The sequence below is a fragment of the Chrysemys picta genome, chromosome 1 (assembly GCF_011386835.1).
Source record: "Chrysemys picta bellii isolate R12L10 chromosome 1, ASM1138683v2, whole genome shotgun sequence".
Lineage (NCBI taxonomy): Eukaryota > Metazoa > Chordata > Testudines > Emydidae > Chrysemys > Chrysemys picta.
Window position 1 is genome coordinate 239253692 of NC_088791.1, and position 19119 is coordinate 239272810.

The 19119-nt window shown below is 47.0% G+C and overlaps 1 protein-coding gene across 3 annotated transcripts in view; it reads left to right on the forward strand.

Annotated features, from left to right (window-relative positions):
- The window catches only part of IL1RL1 (interleukin 1 receptor like 1), a 33430-nt gene that overhangs the window by 2096 nt on the left and 12215 nt on the right, over positions 1–19119 (forward strand). For 2 of the 3 annotated variants that reach the window (XM_065580906.1, XM_008166978.4), the window contains 7 exons: positions 4721–4791; positions 7095–7293; positions 7606–7780; positions 7870–8038; positions 13810–13881; positions 14768–14900; positions 14989–15146. In XM_065580906.1, the coding sequence (XP_065436978.1) occupies positions 4728–4791; positions 7095–7293; positions 7606–7780; positions 7870–8038; positions 13810–13881; positions 14768–14900; positions 14989–15146 (970 nt within the window). In that variant the 5' untranslated portion in view covers positions 4721–4727. The remainder of the gene's footprint in view (positions 1–4720; positions 4792–7094; positions 7294–7605; positions 7781–7869; positions 8039–13809; positions 13882–14767; positions 14901–14988; positions 15147–19119) is intronic. The other variant, XM_008166984.4, reaches the window with a different exon arrangement.

Sequence of the window (19119 nt, forward strand, 5' to 3'; positions counted from 1 at the left end):
TAACTCAACGTGTGCTGTATGTGAATCAGGAGCCCCCTGAAAACTGATGCCAAGGCACATACAATGAGTTTTAAGAATGCAGTGATACGGCACAGTGAAAAGCAACACAGTGGCTAAAATTATTTGGGGAGAATTTGCCCTTGCAATGCGACTATTTTTGCACCCACTCTGCTGGTGCAAATTGATCACAAACCTAAAAGCCCCTCCAGGAAATACCCTTGGAACAAGGAGCCTCCTTTGCAATCTAGTTTTCACATCTGGTTCCATGGGACCCCTGCCGTAGGTGGTTTGCCAGTTCCAAGTCCTGGCCAGTGCACAAATTAGGGCAACTGCTAGTTGTGCATTCTCTCCCCTCTCAGTCCTGTTGACTCTAGCTTGGTTATCTTTTATTTGGAAAATGCTGGTATTCAAGTAGTGTGAAGCAGGCTTTGAAGTTAAACTCTTAATGTGAACAAGGAAGTGCATCAAGCCTATGGACTTGTCTGCACTACAGAGTCTTTGCCAGTACAGTAATGTCAGCAAAACACCCTAGTGTAGATGCAGTATATGCTGGCAAAATAAGATCTTTTGCTGTCAAAGCTTTACCACCTGCCCAAATGACATTAGCTATGCCTACAAAGCACTATTCTATCAGTATAACTGCATCTCCACCGGGAGTTTTGCTGGTATAGCTATATTGGCTGGGGTGAGTGTTTTTTTTCCACACTCCTACCCAACATAGTTATGGAAGCAAAACTTTGAAGTGTAGACCAGGTCCTAGTTAATCCTTTTCTGTTACAGTATTATGCAGTATTTTTGCAAGGCAAATCTTCCCTAATTTATATAAGGAAGAATGTATGTTAAGGGATATAAACATCATTCTCTAAAGATGAAAGCTTAGATCTTTTAGTAAATGGCCAATGCTACCTCTCAAAAATTGAGAGTTGTGGGTGCTCATGATTTTCCATTAATCTTCAAACCCTACCCTCTACCTGCTGCCATATCACCCTCTTGTCGCTCGCGCACACGCACATCACCCTCTTGTGTGTGTGTATGTGTGTGTGTCTCTCTCGCCCCCCTCTGAAATTGGAAAGAGAGTTTGAGTTTGGACAATTTCTTAATCTAGGTAATATGTACAGTTCTTAGAAAGCAGATTGCTACCTTTATTTTTTGTCATCTTGTTTAGGTTTACACTTGCTTAACAAAATATCTTTAAAATAAGTAGTAAAACAATTGTCATTTTCATTGGGATAAATGTGTTATGGACACAGCACCAGCAGTTTCACAAAAACTCACTTGGAAGAAAACATTTCCGGATTTGGAGGAGAAGGAAAGTTGTTCTGAACTGCTTCATGCCTATGTAATTTCCAATATTCTCGATAGCCTTCCATTTCATTACTAGATCAGAGGGTGTTTTTTCACCTATCTGACTCTTAGTCTCAAATGATGAACAAATAGGTCCAGATTTTAAAAACGATTGAGGTGCTACTGTGCTCAATGTCACAAAACCTAACTCATTTGAAAAAGGGATTTAGGCACTCAGTAGTCTGACATACCCCTTTGAAAGTGAAATTTAGGTCCCTAAATCAGTTAGGCATTGCAACAATGAGTGCAGCAATGCCTAAATAGGTTTAAAAATCTGGGCTATAATGACTAATGGGTATAATATTTGTATCTCTTCTTTCCCTGGAGAATATGGGGCTATGTTTCCCTATTTAGGAAGAACCCACAAATGGCAACGGTTTTAAATTATTACCAAACTGGACCTCAGTTGTGGAATGAAGTCAATGGCACTACTTACATGCATAAATGTTTTCAGGATCAGGGCCCCCAGTTGGATTCAGACTTGAGGTAAGCTGGAGGTGGAAAGCTCTACATTCCCTTACCAGTCCCCCGAATTATCCAGCTGTCAACCTGAGACCTTTAAAAACAAGATTTAAAACAAACAAACAAACAAAATATGAGGAACAAAGAGAAGTGTTTTGATATTTACTGTGTAGAAAAAGCAGATTTTGAAAAATCTATGAAATTTGCCTAAAATTGCCTGAGAAGAGATTGCTTTCCTCTTTTGAATCTAATTAAAATTGGCTGAAAATGTTCAGTTAATGATCTAAATCAGTGGTTTTCAACCTGTGGTCCGCTGACTACTGGGGGTCCACAGACTATGTCTAAAATTTCCAAAGGGGCCCACACCTCTATTTGAAGTTTTTTAGGGGTCCACAAATGAAAAAAGTTGAAAACCACTAATTTAAATGGTCTCTAAAAATTTTCCACAAATTATTTGTTTTTATTACAGCGTGATGGCAGTGACGCTGTAAAGTTAAGACTGAGATGATGCATTAGTTCTAAAATCTTATATTTTCTGTCACTTCCGAATCTCCCTAAAAAGTATCGTATAAATGGAAACTCTAATATTTGCTCTCATTTCAGAATTGATTTTCGTTATCACATTTAAAAAGTCTGAGAAAAATCCCCTGGCTGCTATTGAGCTTACTAAATTTGGAACAAGGGGGAAAAAAATCTAGCAAGATAGCTAAATATAAAAATGGTGCTTTTCGAAGTGCTCTGAAAAATCAAAACCAACTTTGATTTACACTTCAGGCTTGGCATGAGCATAGCACTAGATGAAGAAAAAAATGCAGTAGCTGAGTTTGAAGATATTTGACGCAGTCAAGGCTGATTCCTCACTCTGGCACTGCAAGTGCAGAAGGTGGGGGGCTCGCAAGGACTTTAAAAATTAATACTTGCCACTCCAGGCTTGTATTAAACTCCCAAGGTTACAGCTTTTCTCTGACCTTGGATGGGTAGATGCTGCCACCACCTAAGTGCAGAACCCCTTTCAGAGACCAGGAAGGCTCACCTGGGAATTCCTTCCTGTGGGGTATCCTCAAGCACTTTCACCCCCCCCTCCAGGGAAGAGCTGAGAAAGGAAAAAAAAATCAGCTGTTGCCACCAGCTAATTAAACAACATGTGCACAAACCTCTTAAGACACAAAAATCCAATTCTGTTCTTAAAAAAGGTAAATTTTATTAATAAAAAAAGAAAGAAAATACATCTGGGAACTCAGGCTATTGCTAGGTTTTAAAAAAGCATCTACGAGGATTAAGCACCAAGAATAGTTTTCTTGAGGTCTAGCTTAAAGGTTATGAGCAAAACAAAAAGTACCTGGGGTTAGCACAAAGGCATCCACTAGCCATAGACATTTCCTGATCTACTTACTTATCTGGGGTTTTTAAATGAGTAGTTTCTAGGTATGATACTGATGATTTTTTCATACCTGGCCCAAGCTCTTACAGCATCGCTGTGTCCTGTCCGCCTCTCCCTGGAGAACAGCAACAGACAGACAAAATTTTATTTTGAAATGAAGTTTTTAAATTTTCCCAAACAGAGTTGTTGGTTTTTTTTTTTTGGCATATTCGTTTCGTAGGAAATTTCAAAAATGTTTTGAAATGTCAAATTTTCTTACAAAACAGAAATGCTGAATTTTGACCAGCTCTAATGGTACGGTAAGCTGTTATGGCTGCTTAGTTTAGTTGGATTGTACTTATTCTCTCTTCTGAGCTGTTGTCTGGATTCTTCTTCCTAGCATATGCATAATGCATATGCCTCTGGTAGCATGTTGCCTCTGGTGGCATACTGATTCATCACCGAATTTGGTCCACTGGTTGGCTCATCAGCTTCCAGGCACTGAGCCAGGCACTGACGGGGAGTGCGACGTAAATGCTGATCCATGCCCTCCTTGTCTGTATTGAGCTAGGATAAGGCTATATTTGCAAATCTCCACAAATGTATACCAATTACACCATTTCCCCCCTAATAAAGTATTTTGTTGGGAAGTGCTGAGCCATGCTGAATTCTAGCAGGCATTGTGAAGTCTCTGGAACTTTCTGGTACTGTATGTAATGGGAGTATGTCTGCTGCTACACCCATTAAGAGGGTACAGTGTGCACTCCCTTCCTTGCACATCTGTTTGGGCCATGTCTTCACCTCCTCTTTGGATTCCTTAATGCCATTAATGGCACTAATCCTGCACAGTTCTTGTGCTTAGGTGATTGCAAGGGCTGAGGCTGACACCACCCTGCATGAGGAGCACAAGAATTGGAGGGTCCTTGTGCCTTACTCGCTGTTATGCATCAGTGCATGGGGTTGGGTGCAATCTTGGCCTTCATTAGAATACAGAGATATTTTTCATGCTTGGATAAGCCAAGAACTGTTAAACAGCTTTTGCTCAACATTTTGGAACAAATTCACCTTTTAGCAGAGACCAATCTTGGGAAATATCACAAAAAAGAATAATTTTTTCATAAACATAAGAACGGCCATACTGGGTCAGACCAAAGGTCCATCTATCCCATCATCCTGTCTTCTGACAGTGGCCAATTCCAGGTGCTTCAGAGGGAATGAACAGAACAGGTAATCATCAAGTGATCCATCCCCTGTCGTTCACTCCCAGCTTCTGGCAAACAGAGGCTAGGAACGCTGCTGTGAGCAACTAACACTGTAATGGCAGTGCCAACATAATCTAACTCTCATATTAGCTTATGAGGCAAATGCTATAAATCAAGCTGCAGAACTAGCATACTATACAGTCAGCAGCCTGTATGACTCAGTTTATCATCCCCCTGTACTGTTATCTCTTAATTGATGTGTATCTTTATCTGTACTCCAGCGATAGTACTGTGGATGCAGGAAGAGAGCACTCTGCAAAATCCCACTCTTTCTTTTTATTTCTTGATTTAGAATCGTGATGGGCCTTTTGCAGTTGATCCTGCTATCTACTTTCCTCTCAGTTTCCGTGACATCAGAATCATGTAAGTCTCATGCTACAAATATGTGACTGTCTGTTCTACAGAAATAGCTTGAATGTCACCAAGTAATGGACACTTTACTTAAAACTAGCTGCTTTTGCTTAAGCCACCAAACACAGTTTATAATTAGTCCCAGATAGTATTGCCTAAGGTTATTGAAATACATCAACCACTGCCCGTCTCTGAGATATTAAACTAAGGGTATGTCTTCACTAGCTGCACTTTAACGTGGCTGTGTAGTTGTGGCACCAGTGCTCAGAGAGAGCTCTCCCAGAGCTATAAAATACCCACCCTCACGAGGAGAGTAGCTACCAGTGCTGGGAGCGTGGCTCCCAGTGCTGGGGCACTGTCTACACTGCCACTTTACAGCGCTGAAACTTGCTGCGCTCAGAGTGTTTTTTTTTCCCACAGCCCTGAGCGAGAAAGATGCAACGCTGTAAAGTGCCAGGCCTAAGCTTCCTTCATCTGCTTGTGGTAGCTATGCAGGTGGAAGATAAAGGTGCTTTATGAATGGATAACTGGTATTCTGGACCCCAGTTCAACAAAATCACCTAAGCACATGGTTAAGTTTCACTGAAGTCAAGCATATGCTTAAGTGCTTTGCTGAACTGGAATTCCATTTTGTGAAAAATGTTGAAGTTTCACAAGTGGCTTCATTCCACATTGGAACAAAACTGAGCCGTCTCAAAAATTATTTGTGAAAAACAGAGCTCCTCTTAGAGATGTTCCAGTTTGTGTAAATAATTAAATATTCCTTGGGCCAAAGAGTGAGAGTGTGAATGTAGAACTTGGTGGTTAGGGCACTCACCTGGGATGTGGGAAACCCAGGTTAAGTTCCTGCTCTGAATCAGGCAGAGCAGGGATTTTAACCTGAAACCAATATATTGCCACGAAAATTTTCAATTTCACTTAATTTTCTGGTGAACCATTCCTGACCATACTTTTGACTATTTGATCCTGATATAATTCTGGACTTCTCTCTGTCTCACATAGTTCTATAAATAACTTATTACATCATTCATAATAAGAAAAATGTAGAAGGAATTAAAAATTGAATGGTGCTAAATTAACCCCTGTGCTGACTCCAGAAAGTCTTCTGTTGCTAGTGTTCCATAATTTAAATATGAGAGTAAGAATCAGTTTCCTTGTGTGTTTGTTACTTCATGGAGCTGCTAATCAATTAACTAAAACCATAAAGCAATCCTATTGTCCACTATAATGTGCTCTGGTAATTTAGTTTCATACCAAATCCAGCCTAAATTCCTTTTTCTAGCTCACAGGAAACATGTTGCACTCACAAATGCAATCTGAACTTGAAGTGAAGCATTTGTAGCAACGGCAATGCTGTATGCTCATGTGTTAATGAGAAGAGTATGTCACTTTGGATTTGCACTTATGTACTAAAAGCTAGTCCACACCTGAAAATTTCATTAATTCAACTTAATACTGATTTAGTTAAACTGATGCAACACCCTGTGTAAATGGGGTGGGATCTGAGTTACTACAGAGAATTCTTTCCTGGGTGCTGGCTGGTGAGTCTTGACCACATGTTCAGGGTTTAGCTGATCGCCATATTTGGGGTCGGGAAGGAATTTTCCTCCAGGGCAGATTGGCAGAGGCCCTGGAGGTTTTTCACCTTCCTCTGCAGCATGGGGCACGGGTCACTTGGTGGAGGATTCTCTGCACCTTGAGGTCTTTAAACCATGATTTGAGGACTTCAATAACTCAGGCATAGGTTAGGGGTTTGTTACAGGAGTGGGTGGGTGAGATTCTGTGGCCTGCGTTGTGCAGGAGGTCAGACTAGATGATCATAATGGTCCCTTCTGACCTTGAAGTTTATGAGTCTATGAGTGTGGTTACTCTTACATCACCTTAAACCTGGTTTATAACAGTTTAGTTTCCACTTGGTACAACTGACAAAAGCCAGGTATCAACTGATATTGGAGCGCCCCCGTCCCCAAGTTGCACCAGTTTACCTAACTTGGTTTAAAATTCTACCTTTAGTTAAACAGGTACAGTTTTGTGTGTAGACATGGTTTAAATTATACCTCATCATACTGTCCCGTGATGAGTGTCCCAAGATATAATGCATTAATGATCATACAGCACTGCTCCTTCTGAAATTTTATTGCATTTTCCTATTAAATATGTAAAATGTCAGATACTCACAGGGTGAAATTCTGGCCCCTTTGAAGTCAATGTCTAAACTCCTATTGACTTTAATGGGGCCAGGATTTTACCCACAGTTTTGCCATGTAGTTTTTCTCCAGCCAGCATTGGGAATCTTTTATTTTCTTCTTTTCCAGTTCATGCAATGGAAGACGAGGCTTTGGTTGTAAAGTGTCCCCAAGACTGTCAAAATAGGACGGTCAAATGGTATCACACACAAACTAACCAGCTCATTCCTGCAGAAGAGGGTGGACGGATACATTCCTCTGGGCGATTTCTTTGGTTTCTGCCAACATCAAAAGAGGACTCGGGAAACTACACTTGTGTTACACACTAGTAAGCAGAACATTGAAAAATGCAAGTTTTAAGGCTATAATAAGCATAGATGGATAGTTATAATCCCAATCTGTATAATCTCATTTACTTTCATGGTATCCATCTGAATCCCTGAATCTTTTATATACACCAATTGCTATTTTTATGTGGTCATTTCCCCAACATTTAACTGCAAGAGAAATATAGTATCATGTGCATATGTATAAAGCAAAAATAACATTCCGTAGAAATTGTAGGTTATTTCTAGCTAATCCTTAGAAATATTCCACAGCCCTCTGTGTCTGATCTGTTTTTATTTTATTTTTTTTAAAGTTCTAATTATACAAAACAGTCCACTGTGAGTGTGATGGTGTATCTACACAAACAAGGTATTTGTTTCCCAAGTCAGATACGTTATCCAAATGACACCGGAACGTTAACTTCTGGAAGAATTGTTTGCCCTACGATTGACAATTATGAGAAGGCTACTATTGTCAAGTGGTATAAGGTAAATAAAACCACTAACCACATCAATGAAAATCAGATTATTATTCTAAGTTACGTACAGCCAAATGACGAAAGTGTCTTATTTTTCAGGACTGCAAACCTCTCCAAGGACCACGTGAAAAATATTCAATGGGAGGGAAGTATCTTTTTATTAAACGTCCACAAAAAACTGACGAAGGACATTATACTTGCCATTTTACCTGTATTCACAGTGGAAATATATATAATGTATCGGCGACAAGAATCTTTATAGTTAAAGGTAAGCTGTTCATATTGCTGCTTAATAAGATGAGGATCACTACCTGCCTTGCTACAAAGTGAATTATGTGTATAATTAGAGAGAAGAAGGTTATCTACTAATTCGTTGCTCCTTGATGATGAAGCTTTTGACCAGCTGCTTACAACAGACTTTTGTGGATGGAGAAAGTTGAGATACAGAGCCAGGTTGGGCTCCATCTCATAATAATCTCTCTGCCTTCCAACACTGCCTTGGCCCTGAATTGTGCTTTCTGACCACATTAAATCTCCCAGCAGCAGCCTCTGATAACACTGGCTGTTGGATGTGATGACAACGTTGCTGTTCTTGGGGCTATTCTGGTTGTGCTCATTTCTGGAGGCGAGAACTTGCTTGCTTGGTTCCCTCAGTGGAGTGCCACAATGTTCCATTCTGTCCCTTTTGCTGTTTGGTGAGTATATAACAGACAACTCAGACAAGATTGAGGTGATGAATATGCACGGAGGGAAACGTTTTGAGTTTAGTAGATGCATGAGTCTTCATTATTTTGAAAGTGTGGGGGCCTCTCATGAGACAGGAGTGGAATTTGGGGTACACTTTTGATTGTTGTCTTATCAAGGGGGTCCATCATTATGATCATGGTCAAGGACAGAGCTGACTGGACAACAATTCCATTTTGCAACAACATTTGAAGTTTTGAATTTGTTTTGCTTTTGATCCTCATTGGAATGTAGCATGGTGGGGGGGGGTGTCTTCTTCCTCTGAAGCATAAGAGATGTCCACAGCTGAGGCTGGGACACTGGAGAGGGAGGATAGGGCTCTGAGATGGTACCAAGCATTCTCTCCTCTCTCTGGTGCTTGGCTGGTGGGTCTTGCTCACATACTCAAGGTCTAACTGATTGTCATATCACTCTCACTCACTCATGCTCGTCACCCCAGTCGGGGTATGGGCCACCAATCACAGATCTCCAGAGTCCTTTATCCTGGGCCATTTGCTCTAGCTGGTTCCAGGTATAGCCCATTTTTATGCTATCAGCCTGAAGGTCGAGTCGCCAGGTGTTTCCTCATCTCTGCTGCGACCTGCACCGTCTTTCTTGACTCATACATGGTCCTCATGTTCCATGTACCAATGGTAATCCTCCTGGTTGCAAGAAGGGTAATTGGCTTAGTGGCTTCCTCACAGCTTTCACCACCCAGTGTCATGCGTCTTCGACTTGAAGAACCTTCTTTTTCCAGACTAAAGGTCTCTGTTATCTCTATTGTTGGCGTTTCTGTAGCAGGTTGATTTTTTTACGGGGTGGAGTTGCTAGCCCCACGCCCAACCCTCCTCCTTTATCCTGACTTGGGACAAGCAGATGCCCCAAAGGACCTCTCTGGTGGAGTTGATTGTCATATATAGGGTCTGACAAGAATTTTCCCCCAGGTCAGCGTGGCAGCACAAATTGGCATATTGCTTCTCCAGCACCAGGCCTGGTTCACTTGCTATGATCATTTGGGCATATCTCACTTAACTAATTCCCTGCCACTGCAGGGGTTTCTGGCACCGGTGCACCTCAGTTCTTCGTATTTTCTGATTATGACACACAATCATTTAGAGCAGGGGTCGGCAACGTTGGCACGCGGCTCACCAGGGTAAGCACCCTGGCGGGCCGGGCCAGTTTTATTTACCTGCTGACGCAGCAGGTTCGGCCGATCGCGGCCCCCACTGGCCGTGGTTCGCCGTTCCGGGCCAATGAGGGCGGCGAGAAGTGGCGCGGGCGAGCGATGTGCTGGCCGGGGCTTCTCGCCGCCCCCATTGGCCCGGAACGGCGAACCGTGGCCAGTGGGGGCCGCGTTCGGCCAAACCTGCCGCGTCAGCAGGTAAATAAATCTGGCCTGGCCCGCCAGGGTGCCTACCCTGGCGAGCCGCGTGCCAACATTGCCGATTTAGAGAGTCGAGGTAGATAAGGTAATATATTGTATTGGACCAACTTCTGTTGGTGAGAGAGACAAGCTCTTGAGCCACAAAGAGCTCTTCTTCAGGTCTGGGAAAGGTACTCCCAGCTTCAGCAAAATGCAAGGTGGAACAGATTATTTAGTATAAGTAGTTAGCACCTATTCTGAGGGACCATTCCATATACATTCACTACATACCCACAATCCTTTAGGGCGTAGCAAGGCCCCAGATGGTCCTGGTGCAAGAATAGAGTAGGGACCCCTTCCTAATTCTGAAATCTAAAATTTTGCTTACTTTTACCCTCATGGAAAATGAAAACATATCCATCTTATCCATAAATACACAAATCCAATATGCAGGCTATGTCTACACATTTTTGCAAGTTATCTACACATTATTTACACATTTGTACAAAATTCTTACTGGCAGTACAGTGCTAAAATTTTATAGTGCAGGAGCCCTGCAGAGATGATCTCATGTTGGTAGTTCTTGTGTGTGATGTCACCATAAGATACAGAATCCATATTTTAAACCTAACATTTTACCAGTAAATAGAGGCTAATGGGAGCGTGTAGCGAGGTGAAGACTCACTGGCACAGCGCCTCCTGCTGGTCATCCTGGGAATGAGCTCTTCCAGCCCAGAGCGCCCTCTGTAGACCAGTGTCTCACCTGTCACTGGCCCCCATGTCCCTCCCGGACCCCGGTGCCCCTTTTCCTGGGGGTTCTGCCCCCAGCAGTACCCCCTTGCTGGGTTTCCCCTCCCAGGGGAACCCCCAACCCTCTATGCCCACCTCGCCTCAGTGGCTACTGCAAGTCATCAGCTAGCCCCCGCTCACTGAGGCAGACTGCAGTCTGTAAAGGCCACTCATCATCGGCAAGGGGGATTTGGACTTGCTGCCTCTGTCTACTTTGGGCTGCACCTCTCCAACCCCAGTACCCGGTTATAGGCCCTTAACAAGGCCTACAGCCTGGGGTTTTATTAGGCTGGAGCTCCCCAGCTCCCTCTGCCCTTTCCCAGCACTGCTCAACCTCAGGTACCCTGCTAGTACCCTTTGTGGGTCCCTAACTAGACCTACAGCCTGGGGCTTCGCTAGGCTGGAGCTCCCCAGCTCCCTTTGCCCTTCCCCAGCACTGCTCTACCTCAGGTACTCTCCTCAGCTTTCCAGACAGCCAGGTCCTTCTCTCTCAAGAGGTTAGATAGAGAGTGTGTGCTCTTTTGGCCCACCGCTATGATTGGGCTCTGATTACACTGGCTACTGCTGTGTCTGCTTTCCCAATCAGCCTCTCTTTTCCTAGCTGCAGCCCACTCCTGGGCTGTTCTAACCCCTCCGGGCAGGAGGGGGGTGTCCAACCCGCTACAGAGATCTGTGCAAGAACAATTCTGAGACTTCCCACATTAGTAATAAATACACATATTGTATCAACATAAACCACACATAACTCAGTTTTGATATGCCAAAATTTAAACTCACAAATCACACCCAAAGCAGGCATCTAGTTAGTCAAAAAGCCCAAGAGCTTGAGTCAATATTGTGTTACTCCAGATTCAAGTTGGTGCAGCTCTACTGGAACTAAAGGAATGGAATTGTTATACTGCTGTTAAAGGGGAGGAATGCAATGGGAAATTAAGCCCCAAATCCTGAACCCACACTTTTGCCAAGGAAACACGTGGCAATTTGCACACTAATAGCATTTGCTTTGCATTCGCCAATCAGATAGCTGGGCATCAAATGCAAACAAGAGTTATCACCAATTTACAGACCACTCAGGAAATTTTGTGGTCTCTGTGTCCCAGAAACCAAACACCAGGATCTATGCTGCCATTCAGTTAGAAAACCAAAACCTAGTATTAAAATAACTGCCTCTTCAGCACTTTTCAAAATTCATGATCCCTACTCCATTTTCCATTACTGTCTAAGTCAGGCTCTTAAGGTCTAGCTGCTTCCATACAATAGAAGTGTTACCTGACCTAGATAAAAAGTCAGCTCCCACCAATATCTGTAACATCTTCTACGTACTTCTAAGATACACTCACTAATCAGATAGGGTTTGATCCTATCCCAGATGGAGCAAGATTTACTGGTATGCTTCAGCTACTTTAGGGCCACTCCAGAAACCCAGTTTAGCTGGCTGGTCAAACCAGTTTGACGATGGTTTTCCATTGTCAAAATGTTGCACAGGAGCTGGAGTGCACCAGTGAATCTAGCCTGGTTAGGAGAAACACACATTCTAACAGTGAAAACTGATTAATTCTGATCAGGGCTCGTTCCTCATCTCCCCCCTGAAACCTCTTCCCCAGCCTCCACCCCCTAGGGCAGGGGTCCCCCGAAACCCTTGCCCTGGAGCCGCTCAGCTCAGCCGCAGTGGGAACCTCCACACCCCCATCCCATCCCAGCCTGCACCCGCTGCCTGGCCCCCAGCAACCTCCAGTCCGCTCTCCCATACCTTCCCATTGAGCTCCTCATTGTTGAAGTAGCCACCACTGTGGCCTCTGCCTGGGCAGCAGGCCCTATGGGGGATGGGCACTGAGCAGCAGGTGTGGACTGGGTGCAATGTGAAGCTTCAGCAGTGCTCGCGGTGCCACCAGGATTAGCTCCAAGCTGCTCAGCATCTGAGCCCTGGCTGCAGCCGCAGCTTACCCATACTGGGGATGGGGATCCCAGGGGGAGGAGGTGGGAATGCTTCTCTAGTGACCCAGCTGGGGGCTGCTTACTACTCCTCAGAGCCCCCACTAGCTGGTAGGTAGCTGCCTAGTCTGCCTATGTGTAGACTATGGCATAACTACAATGGTGCCTAAGGTATAGGGGCCTCTGCTGGTTGGGCCCCCATAACCTTGAGGGCCCTAGCACGACTGCAACACATGCATTGCATCATTGTAGCTACTCCACTGCTTGAGGCCTTAGTGTGCTGATCTAATTCTGGTTGTTGGGCTTGGTGTAGGGGTGGCTGGGTGGCGTTGATGGCCGGTGATATATAGCAGGTCAGACTAGATGATCTTTGGCCTTAAACTCTGACTCTGTGAAAGCTGGAGTCAGGGGTTTGCAGCTGTGCACAGGTTGTGCCTGCACACTGGAAAATGTGGACCTATAAATATGTCAGTAGCATTATTACTGGAGATCTGAATTGCCACTTACCCCAAAGGAAAAGTGCCATCACTGCTAAAAGGTCAAGGAAAAGGAGTCTACCAAGCTGAAGTGATGGACAATAGTCCCTTGCTCAACTGCCTGAGGGAATTCCCCATCCAGTCTTTTAAAAAGATTTAAATGTTACTAACGAGCGATGTAAACAGGTGAGAAAACATGATGGTGCATAACTAATTTTTCTTCTTCACCAAGTAGCTAAAGCAACATGCTTCAGAAAGTATCGGAGGGGTAGCCGTGTTAGTCTGAATCTGTAAAAAGCAACAGAGGGTCCTGTGGCATCTTTAAGACTAACAGAAGTATTGGGAGCATAAGCTGTCGTGGGTAAGAACCTCACTTCTTCAGATGCAAGACTGAAGTGAGGTTCTTACCCACGAAAGCTTATGCTCCCAATACTTCTGTTGGTCTTAAAGGTGCCACAGGACTCTCTGATGCTTTAGAAAGAGACTCTTTCTTCTTTCCCCTTATTTATGAATATTGATGTAAAAATGCAACAAAAATTAATAAACAACCTTTGCATGTAATACAAATATGCAGATTTTCTAAAGTATGTTGTCATGGGAGCAAAGTCAGATAATTCTAGTAAATATATGGACCACTGATGTTCTGGTGTTAGCTTGCATTTCTGCCTCTGCAGTGCTAAAAGGTTAGCACGGCAAACTATAACAAGAATGTGGTAAACCTGTCTGATACTTGCTTTCCTTTTGCCTTAATTTCAGAAGACGTTTCTTCACCTATGCATTCCCAAATTCAATATCCAACAGACAATGCTGTAATACAAGTGGAGTTTGGTATGTATCAACTTCTTGTCTTAATAATTTTTAAATTACGTTCCGCAGTGGGTTGCCTAACTCGGGATTGATAACAGAATTAGTGATAGAATTCTTCACCTTGAGGTTACTAGACTTCCATAGTGACAGAAAGTTATTTTCATTTAGTGGGTTGTTTGGGCATTAATTAACACTCTTGGGGCCATTCTCAGGAGAGAGGCCAAGGAAAGATCACGTAAACTAAGCTCTCCTCTCACCACTAGACATATTGCTTCCTAATCATAGTTTGGCTGCATTGGGCAGAGTGTGAGGATACATTGTATTGCCTTCTGTGCTAAAGGATTTCATTCTCCTGGGTTGTCAGTTTAGCACCTTTTGTGCAGAGCAGTGGGTTCTGTCTGGGTTTTCTGCTCAGTGTCCCCATTTGGTTCCCTTGTTTTAAACCTATGATCTACACTCCTATTCCTGCTCCCCCCCCCATTACTATTTGTCCCCTGTATTTAGTTGATCCCAGTTCCTGTGGCTGCTCCCTTGATTAAGGGGATGGACCTTTAGTTCTAGGTGGGTTCTGTCAACCTTTCCAGGACATCAGATAGACCTTTTGCAAGCACTTAATTTACTTAAAGAAATACAATATTCTAAACTCTTTGCTATAATGAATCTATCATTCCCTATTTTCAGGAATGTTAGAATTCCTCTCTCTCCCTTGCACATTACCAGTTTATGCCATGAAGTATAAGATTTGTTAACCTTATTTTAGGCCTTGCCAACACAAACTTTCACAGATATAATTAAATCAGTTTTAATTCACATCTTCCATTATTTTGGTGCAAGTCAGTACAACTCTTATTTTGGAATTTTGCTTGTGTCAAGGATTATTTACAAAATCCCATTGACTTTTGTTTAGGTTCTCCTGTGAACATTAGCTGTGGAGCCTTTCTGGGGATTGGGAAGCAAAATATAGCCGTTGTTACATGGGAGGTTAATGGAATCAAAGCTGAATATCTTAATACTTCAAGATTTCATGAAGACCATCAATTGTAAGCACAGCACCATGTGAAATAGTTTTCATATTTTGCAAGCTGTGCCTATCCATTAACAACTAACAGTAAAAACTTTCTCTACTAGTTTTATGAGACGAGATCGGGGATATTATGGAGAGTCCATTTTAACTATTGAGGAAGTAAAGGAAGAGGATCTTCTGTCGAATTTCACATGTACAGCACTAAATGAAATAGATCATGTAATGGTCACGGTGACATTACAGCTGAAAGTGCCTTGTAAGGGTAAGGTACCTTTCAATTTTTATACAGTTTGAAGAATCAGAAACATGTGGTTGTTTGTTTCAGCTGGCAAAAGTAAAATTAAAAAGTACCATCCCTCCCACTGCCACCCCATATTGTCAAACTATACAACATATATATAGTATACAACTATATATACACACACTATAATATGGAGAGTTTTGTTGGTGGATTTGTGGAGATCTGGTCTTGAAGCTTTAGGATAAAATCCTGGCAAAATTCCCATTGACTTTGCTAGGGTCAGGATTTCACCCTCAGAGTTTAGTGCTCTGAGGCAGGGGTTCTCAACTTTTTTCTTTCTGACACCCCCCCCCCCCCCCACACACACACATGCTATAAAAACTCTCAAGGCCCAGTTGTGTCATACTAACCGGTTTTCTGCATATAAAAGCAAGGGCCGGCATTAGGGGGTAACGAGCAGGCCAATTGCCTGGGGCCCCATGCCACAGGGCCTCCTACAAAGCTACTTTGCTCAGGCTTTGCTTCAGCCCCGGGTGGCAGGGCTCAGGGCCCTGGGCTTCAGCCCCATGCAGTGGGGTTTTGGCTTTCTGCCCTGGACCCTAGTGAGTCTAACACTGTCCCCAGAGTCTAACACTGTGGTGGACCCCCTGAAACCTGCTTGCGGCCCCCCGGAGGGCCCTGGACCCCTGGTTGAGAACCACTGCTCTGAGGGACAGGATTCTGCTCAGTGTAAGTGTGGAGTGTTGCATGTATAGTGTAAATGAGAGATTCAAAATGACATGCAGCTAGGGTGACCAGATGTCCCGGTTTTATAGGGACAATCCCGATTTTGGGTCTTTTTCTTATATAGGCTCCTATTCCCCCCCCACCCCCTGTCCTGATTTTTCACACTTGCTGTCTGGTCACCCTACATGCAGGGGATCCAATTCTGCATCATGAGAATGTCGCTGCCAAATCACTCTTTCCTTGTGGCAAGATTAACCTCCCTTGAATCTATGCAAAGCAACCACTTGCCCATGTGCTGAGCACAACAGCCCTGTGCAGCCTGCTGTTCACCACAGAAGGACCCCAGGATCAAGATCTGAGTCATAGATCAGTGTGTGGCATAGCTCTGATACAAGTCTCCGTTTCTGTTATCAGCAATATTCAAATACTCTTTCTATCGCTTTTTGAAAAGAAACGATTGCTGCTAGTGCAAGACAAAGTCAGGAAACACAAAATCTCTAAAAAAAAAAAAAAAAAAGTTGAAGGTTGAGTTGCCAGTTCTTGTAGAGACAAAGGACTGCCCTTTCCCTCTCTTCTATTCTAGTCAGGTTCTTATGTCACCCTCATCACCCTAGTAACTGCACACCTTCCAGAAGTGAATTAAGCCATGTGACTTGCATTCTCTCCCCAACGGAGAATTGTGTGTGCAGTGGTTTGCTTTTGTAGGGTGCTACTTTGGGGGTTGTTGTTATTTTCGTGTACATGCTGCTAAATGTGTATGTGAGAGAAGGCAGGTTGAAGCAGTGCACCATGCACTTGGAGCAGAAGGTAGTGAGGTTTGGAATGGTCCTTAGCTCCTGGGGGAGTTTGTTCCACAGTCCCAGACCAACCCCCAAGAAAGTTCTATGTCCTAAACAGGTGAGCTTGACTTTTATAATAGAAAGTTCCATTGTGCCTGAGGAGCAAAGCTTTTAATTATGGTCTCCATTCCAGAGCTTTAGGTGGTCTTTTAGGCTACATCTACATTGCACATCACTGGCGGCAACACGTAGAGTGTGCGTAGCTATACATCGCATTGAAAAGTACACCATGTCCACACTCTGGTGTGTAGCTACATATGTCAGTGAAAGGCTCTGGTAGAGGGGAGGTAGTGGGAAAAGCCTTTACCAACTCTGCACTACAAGAGCTTTTCACTGCGGTGAGGCACCTCCCCCCACCAGAGCCTTTCCCTGCTGCCAGGGATTTTTCCCTGTGGTGGAGCAAAGGCTCCGGCAGCGGGGCAATGTCAGCAGGGCCGGCTCTAACTTTTTTGCCGCCCCACGCAAAAAAGAAGAGTGACGCCCCCCTAGGGTGACCAGATTACAAGCGTAAAATATCGGGACGGGGGCGGAGCCAAAAAGGGGGCGGGGCCAAAAAATTTAAGGGGCCTGGGGCATTAGCAGGCCCCGCGCGCTGCCCTCCCCGCGGAGCCTCCCACCCCCTGGCCCGCCACGGACATATGCGGGGCAGCGCGGAGCGGGCAGGAGCCGGGTGGGTGGCAGGGGCCGAATCCCCGCTGCTGCCAGGGAGCCCCGCGCCTCTCCCTCCCGCTCGCGGCTGTGGCTCCCTCCCGACGCGACGCGCCCCCCCCGCTGCCCCGGGCACATGCGGCGCGCGTCCCCCGCGCCTAGTCTCCCTCCCGCCGGGAAGGAGCAGCTGGATGTGCGCCGCATGTGCGCGGGGCAAGCCGGGGGGGGGGGGCGCGTCCGGCCAGGAAGGAGCCGCGGCCGTGAGCGGGACGGAGAGGCGCGGGGCTCCCCAGCAGCAGCGGGGATTCAGCCCGCGCCACCCACCCACCCCCCGCCCGCTCCGCGCTGCCCCCGCCCGGACCCACCGCGCTGCCCCCGCCCGGACCCACCGCCTGCCCCCTCCAGGCTGCACTCCCGGCCCCGGGTGAGGCAGCCCGCGGGAAGAAGCCCTCTGGCGCGGCGGGGGGGCTCTCAGCTGAGCCCGCCGTCTCCCTCCCTTGCCAGGCCCCCTTTGCCTGCCCGGTGCCCGGGTGCTGGAGCTGACTTACCAGCTCCAGGATCCAGGCACCGCCGCCGCCAGTCCCTCCCTCCAGGCTTGCACCGCCATGCTGCAAGCCTGGGAGGGAGGAGGAATGCTGGGGAAGAGGCGGGGCCAGGGCGGGGATTTGAGGAGGGAGCCAATGGGGGGAGAAGGGGGCGGAGCCGGAGCGGAAGGGAAAATTTCTTCTTTGTCCCGCGTCCCGACCAAACATCGGTCGGGACGCGGGACAAAGAAGCAAATATCGGGACAGTCCCGATAAAATCGGGACGTCTGGTCACCCTACGCCCCCCCCCAGTGCCGCCGAAATCCCCGCCCCCCCCAGCACCACGCCGCCTGAATCCCCGCCCCCCAGAACGCCACGCCGCCCGAAGCCACGCCCCCTCCGAGCACTGCGCCAACGCCTGCCCCTCCTCCGAGCGCCAGCCCCCGCCCCCCCCAGCGCCACGCCGCACCAGCCCCCGCCCCTCCTCCGAGTGCCAGCCCCCGCCTCCCCAGCGCCGCACCGCGCCAACCCCCGCCCCTCCTCCGAGCGCCAGCCCCCCGCTCCCCCCAGCGCCGCGCCGCGCCAACCCCCGCCCCTCCTCCGAGCGCCAGCCCCCGCCCCCCCCAGCGACACGCTGCGCCAACCCCCCGCCCCTCCTTCAAGCGCCAGCCCCCCCGGCGCCGCGCCAGCCCCCGCCCCTCCTCTGAGTGCCAGCCCCCGCCCCCACAGTGCTGTGCCACGCCAACCCCCGCCCCTCCTCCGAGCGCCAGCCCCCGCCCCCCCCAGCGCCCTGCCAGCCCCCGCCCCCCCAGCGCCGCGCCAACCCCCGCCCCTCCTCCGAGCGCCAGCCCCCGCCCCCCCAGCGCCACGCCGCGCCAAGCCACGCCCCTCCTCCGAGCGCCAGCCCCCGCCCCCCCAGCACCGCGCCAACCCCCGCCCCTCCTCCGAGCGCCAGCCTCCGCCCCCCCAGCACCGCGCCAACCCCCACCCCTCCTCCGAGCGCCAGCCCCCGCCCCCCCAGCGCCGCGCCGCGCCAACCCCCGCCCCTCCCCCGAGTGCCAGCCCCCACCCCCCAGCACCGCACCGCGCCAGCCCCCGCCCCTCCTCCGAGCGCCAGCCCCCACCCCTCAGCGCCGCGCCGCGCCAGCCCCCGCCCAATAAATAAATTAATAAAAACCTGAGCGCTGCCCCGGCCCAAGGTGCTGCCCCAAGCACGTGCTTGGTCGGCTGGTGCCTGGAGCCGGCCCTGAATGTCAG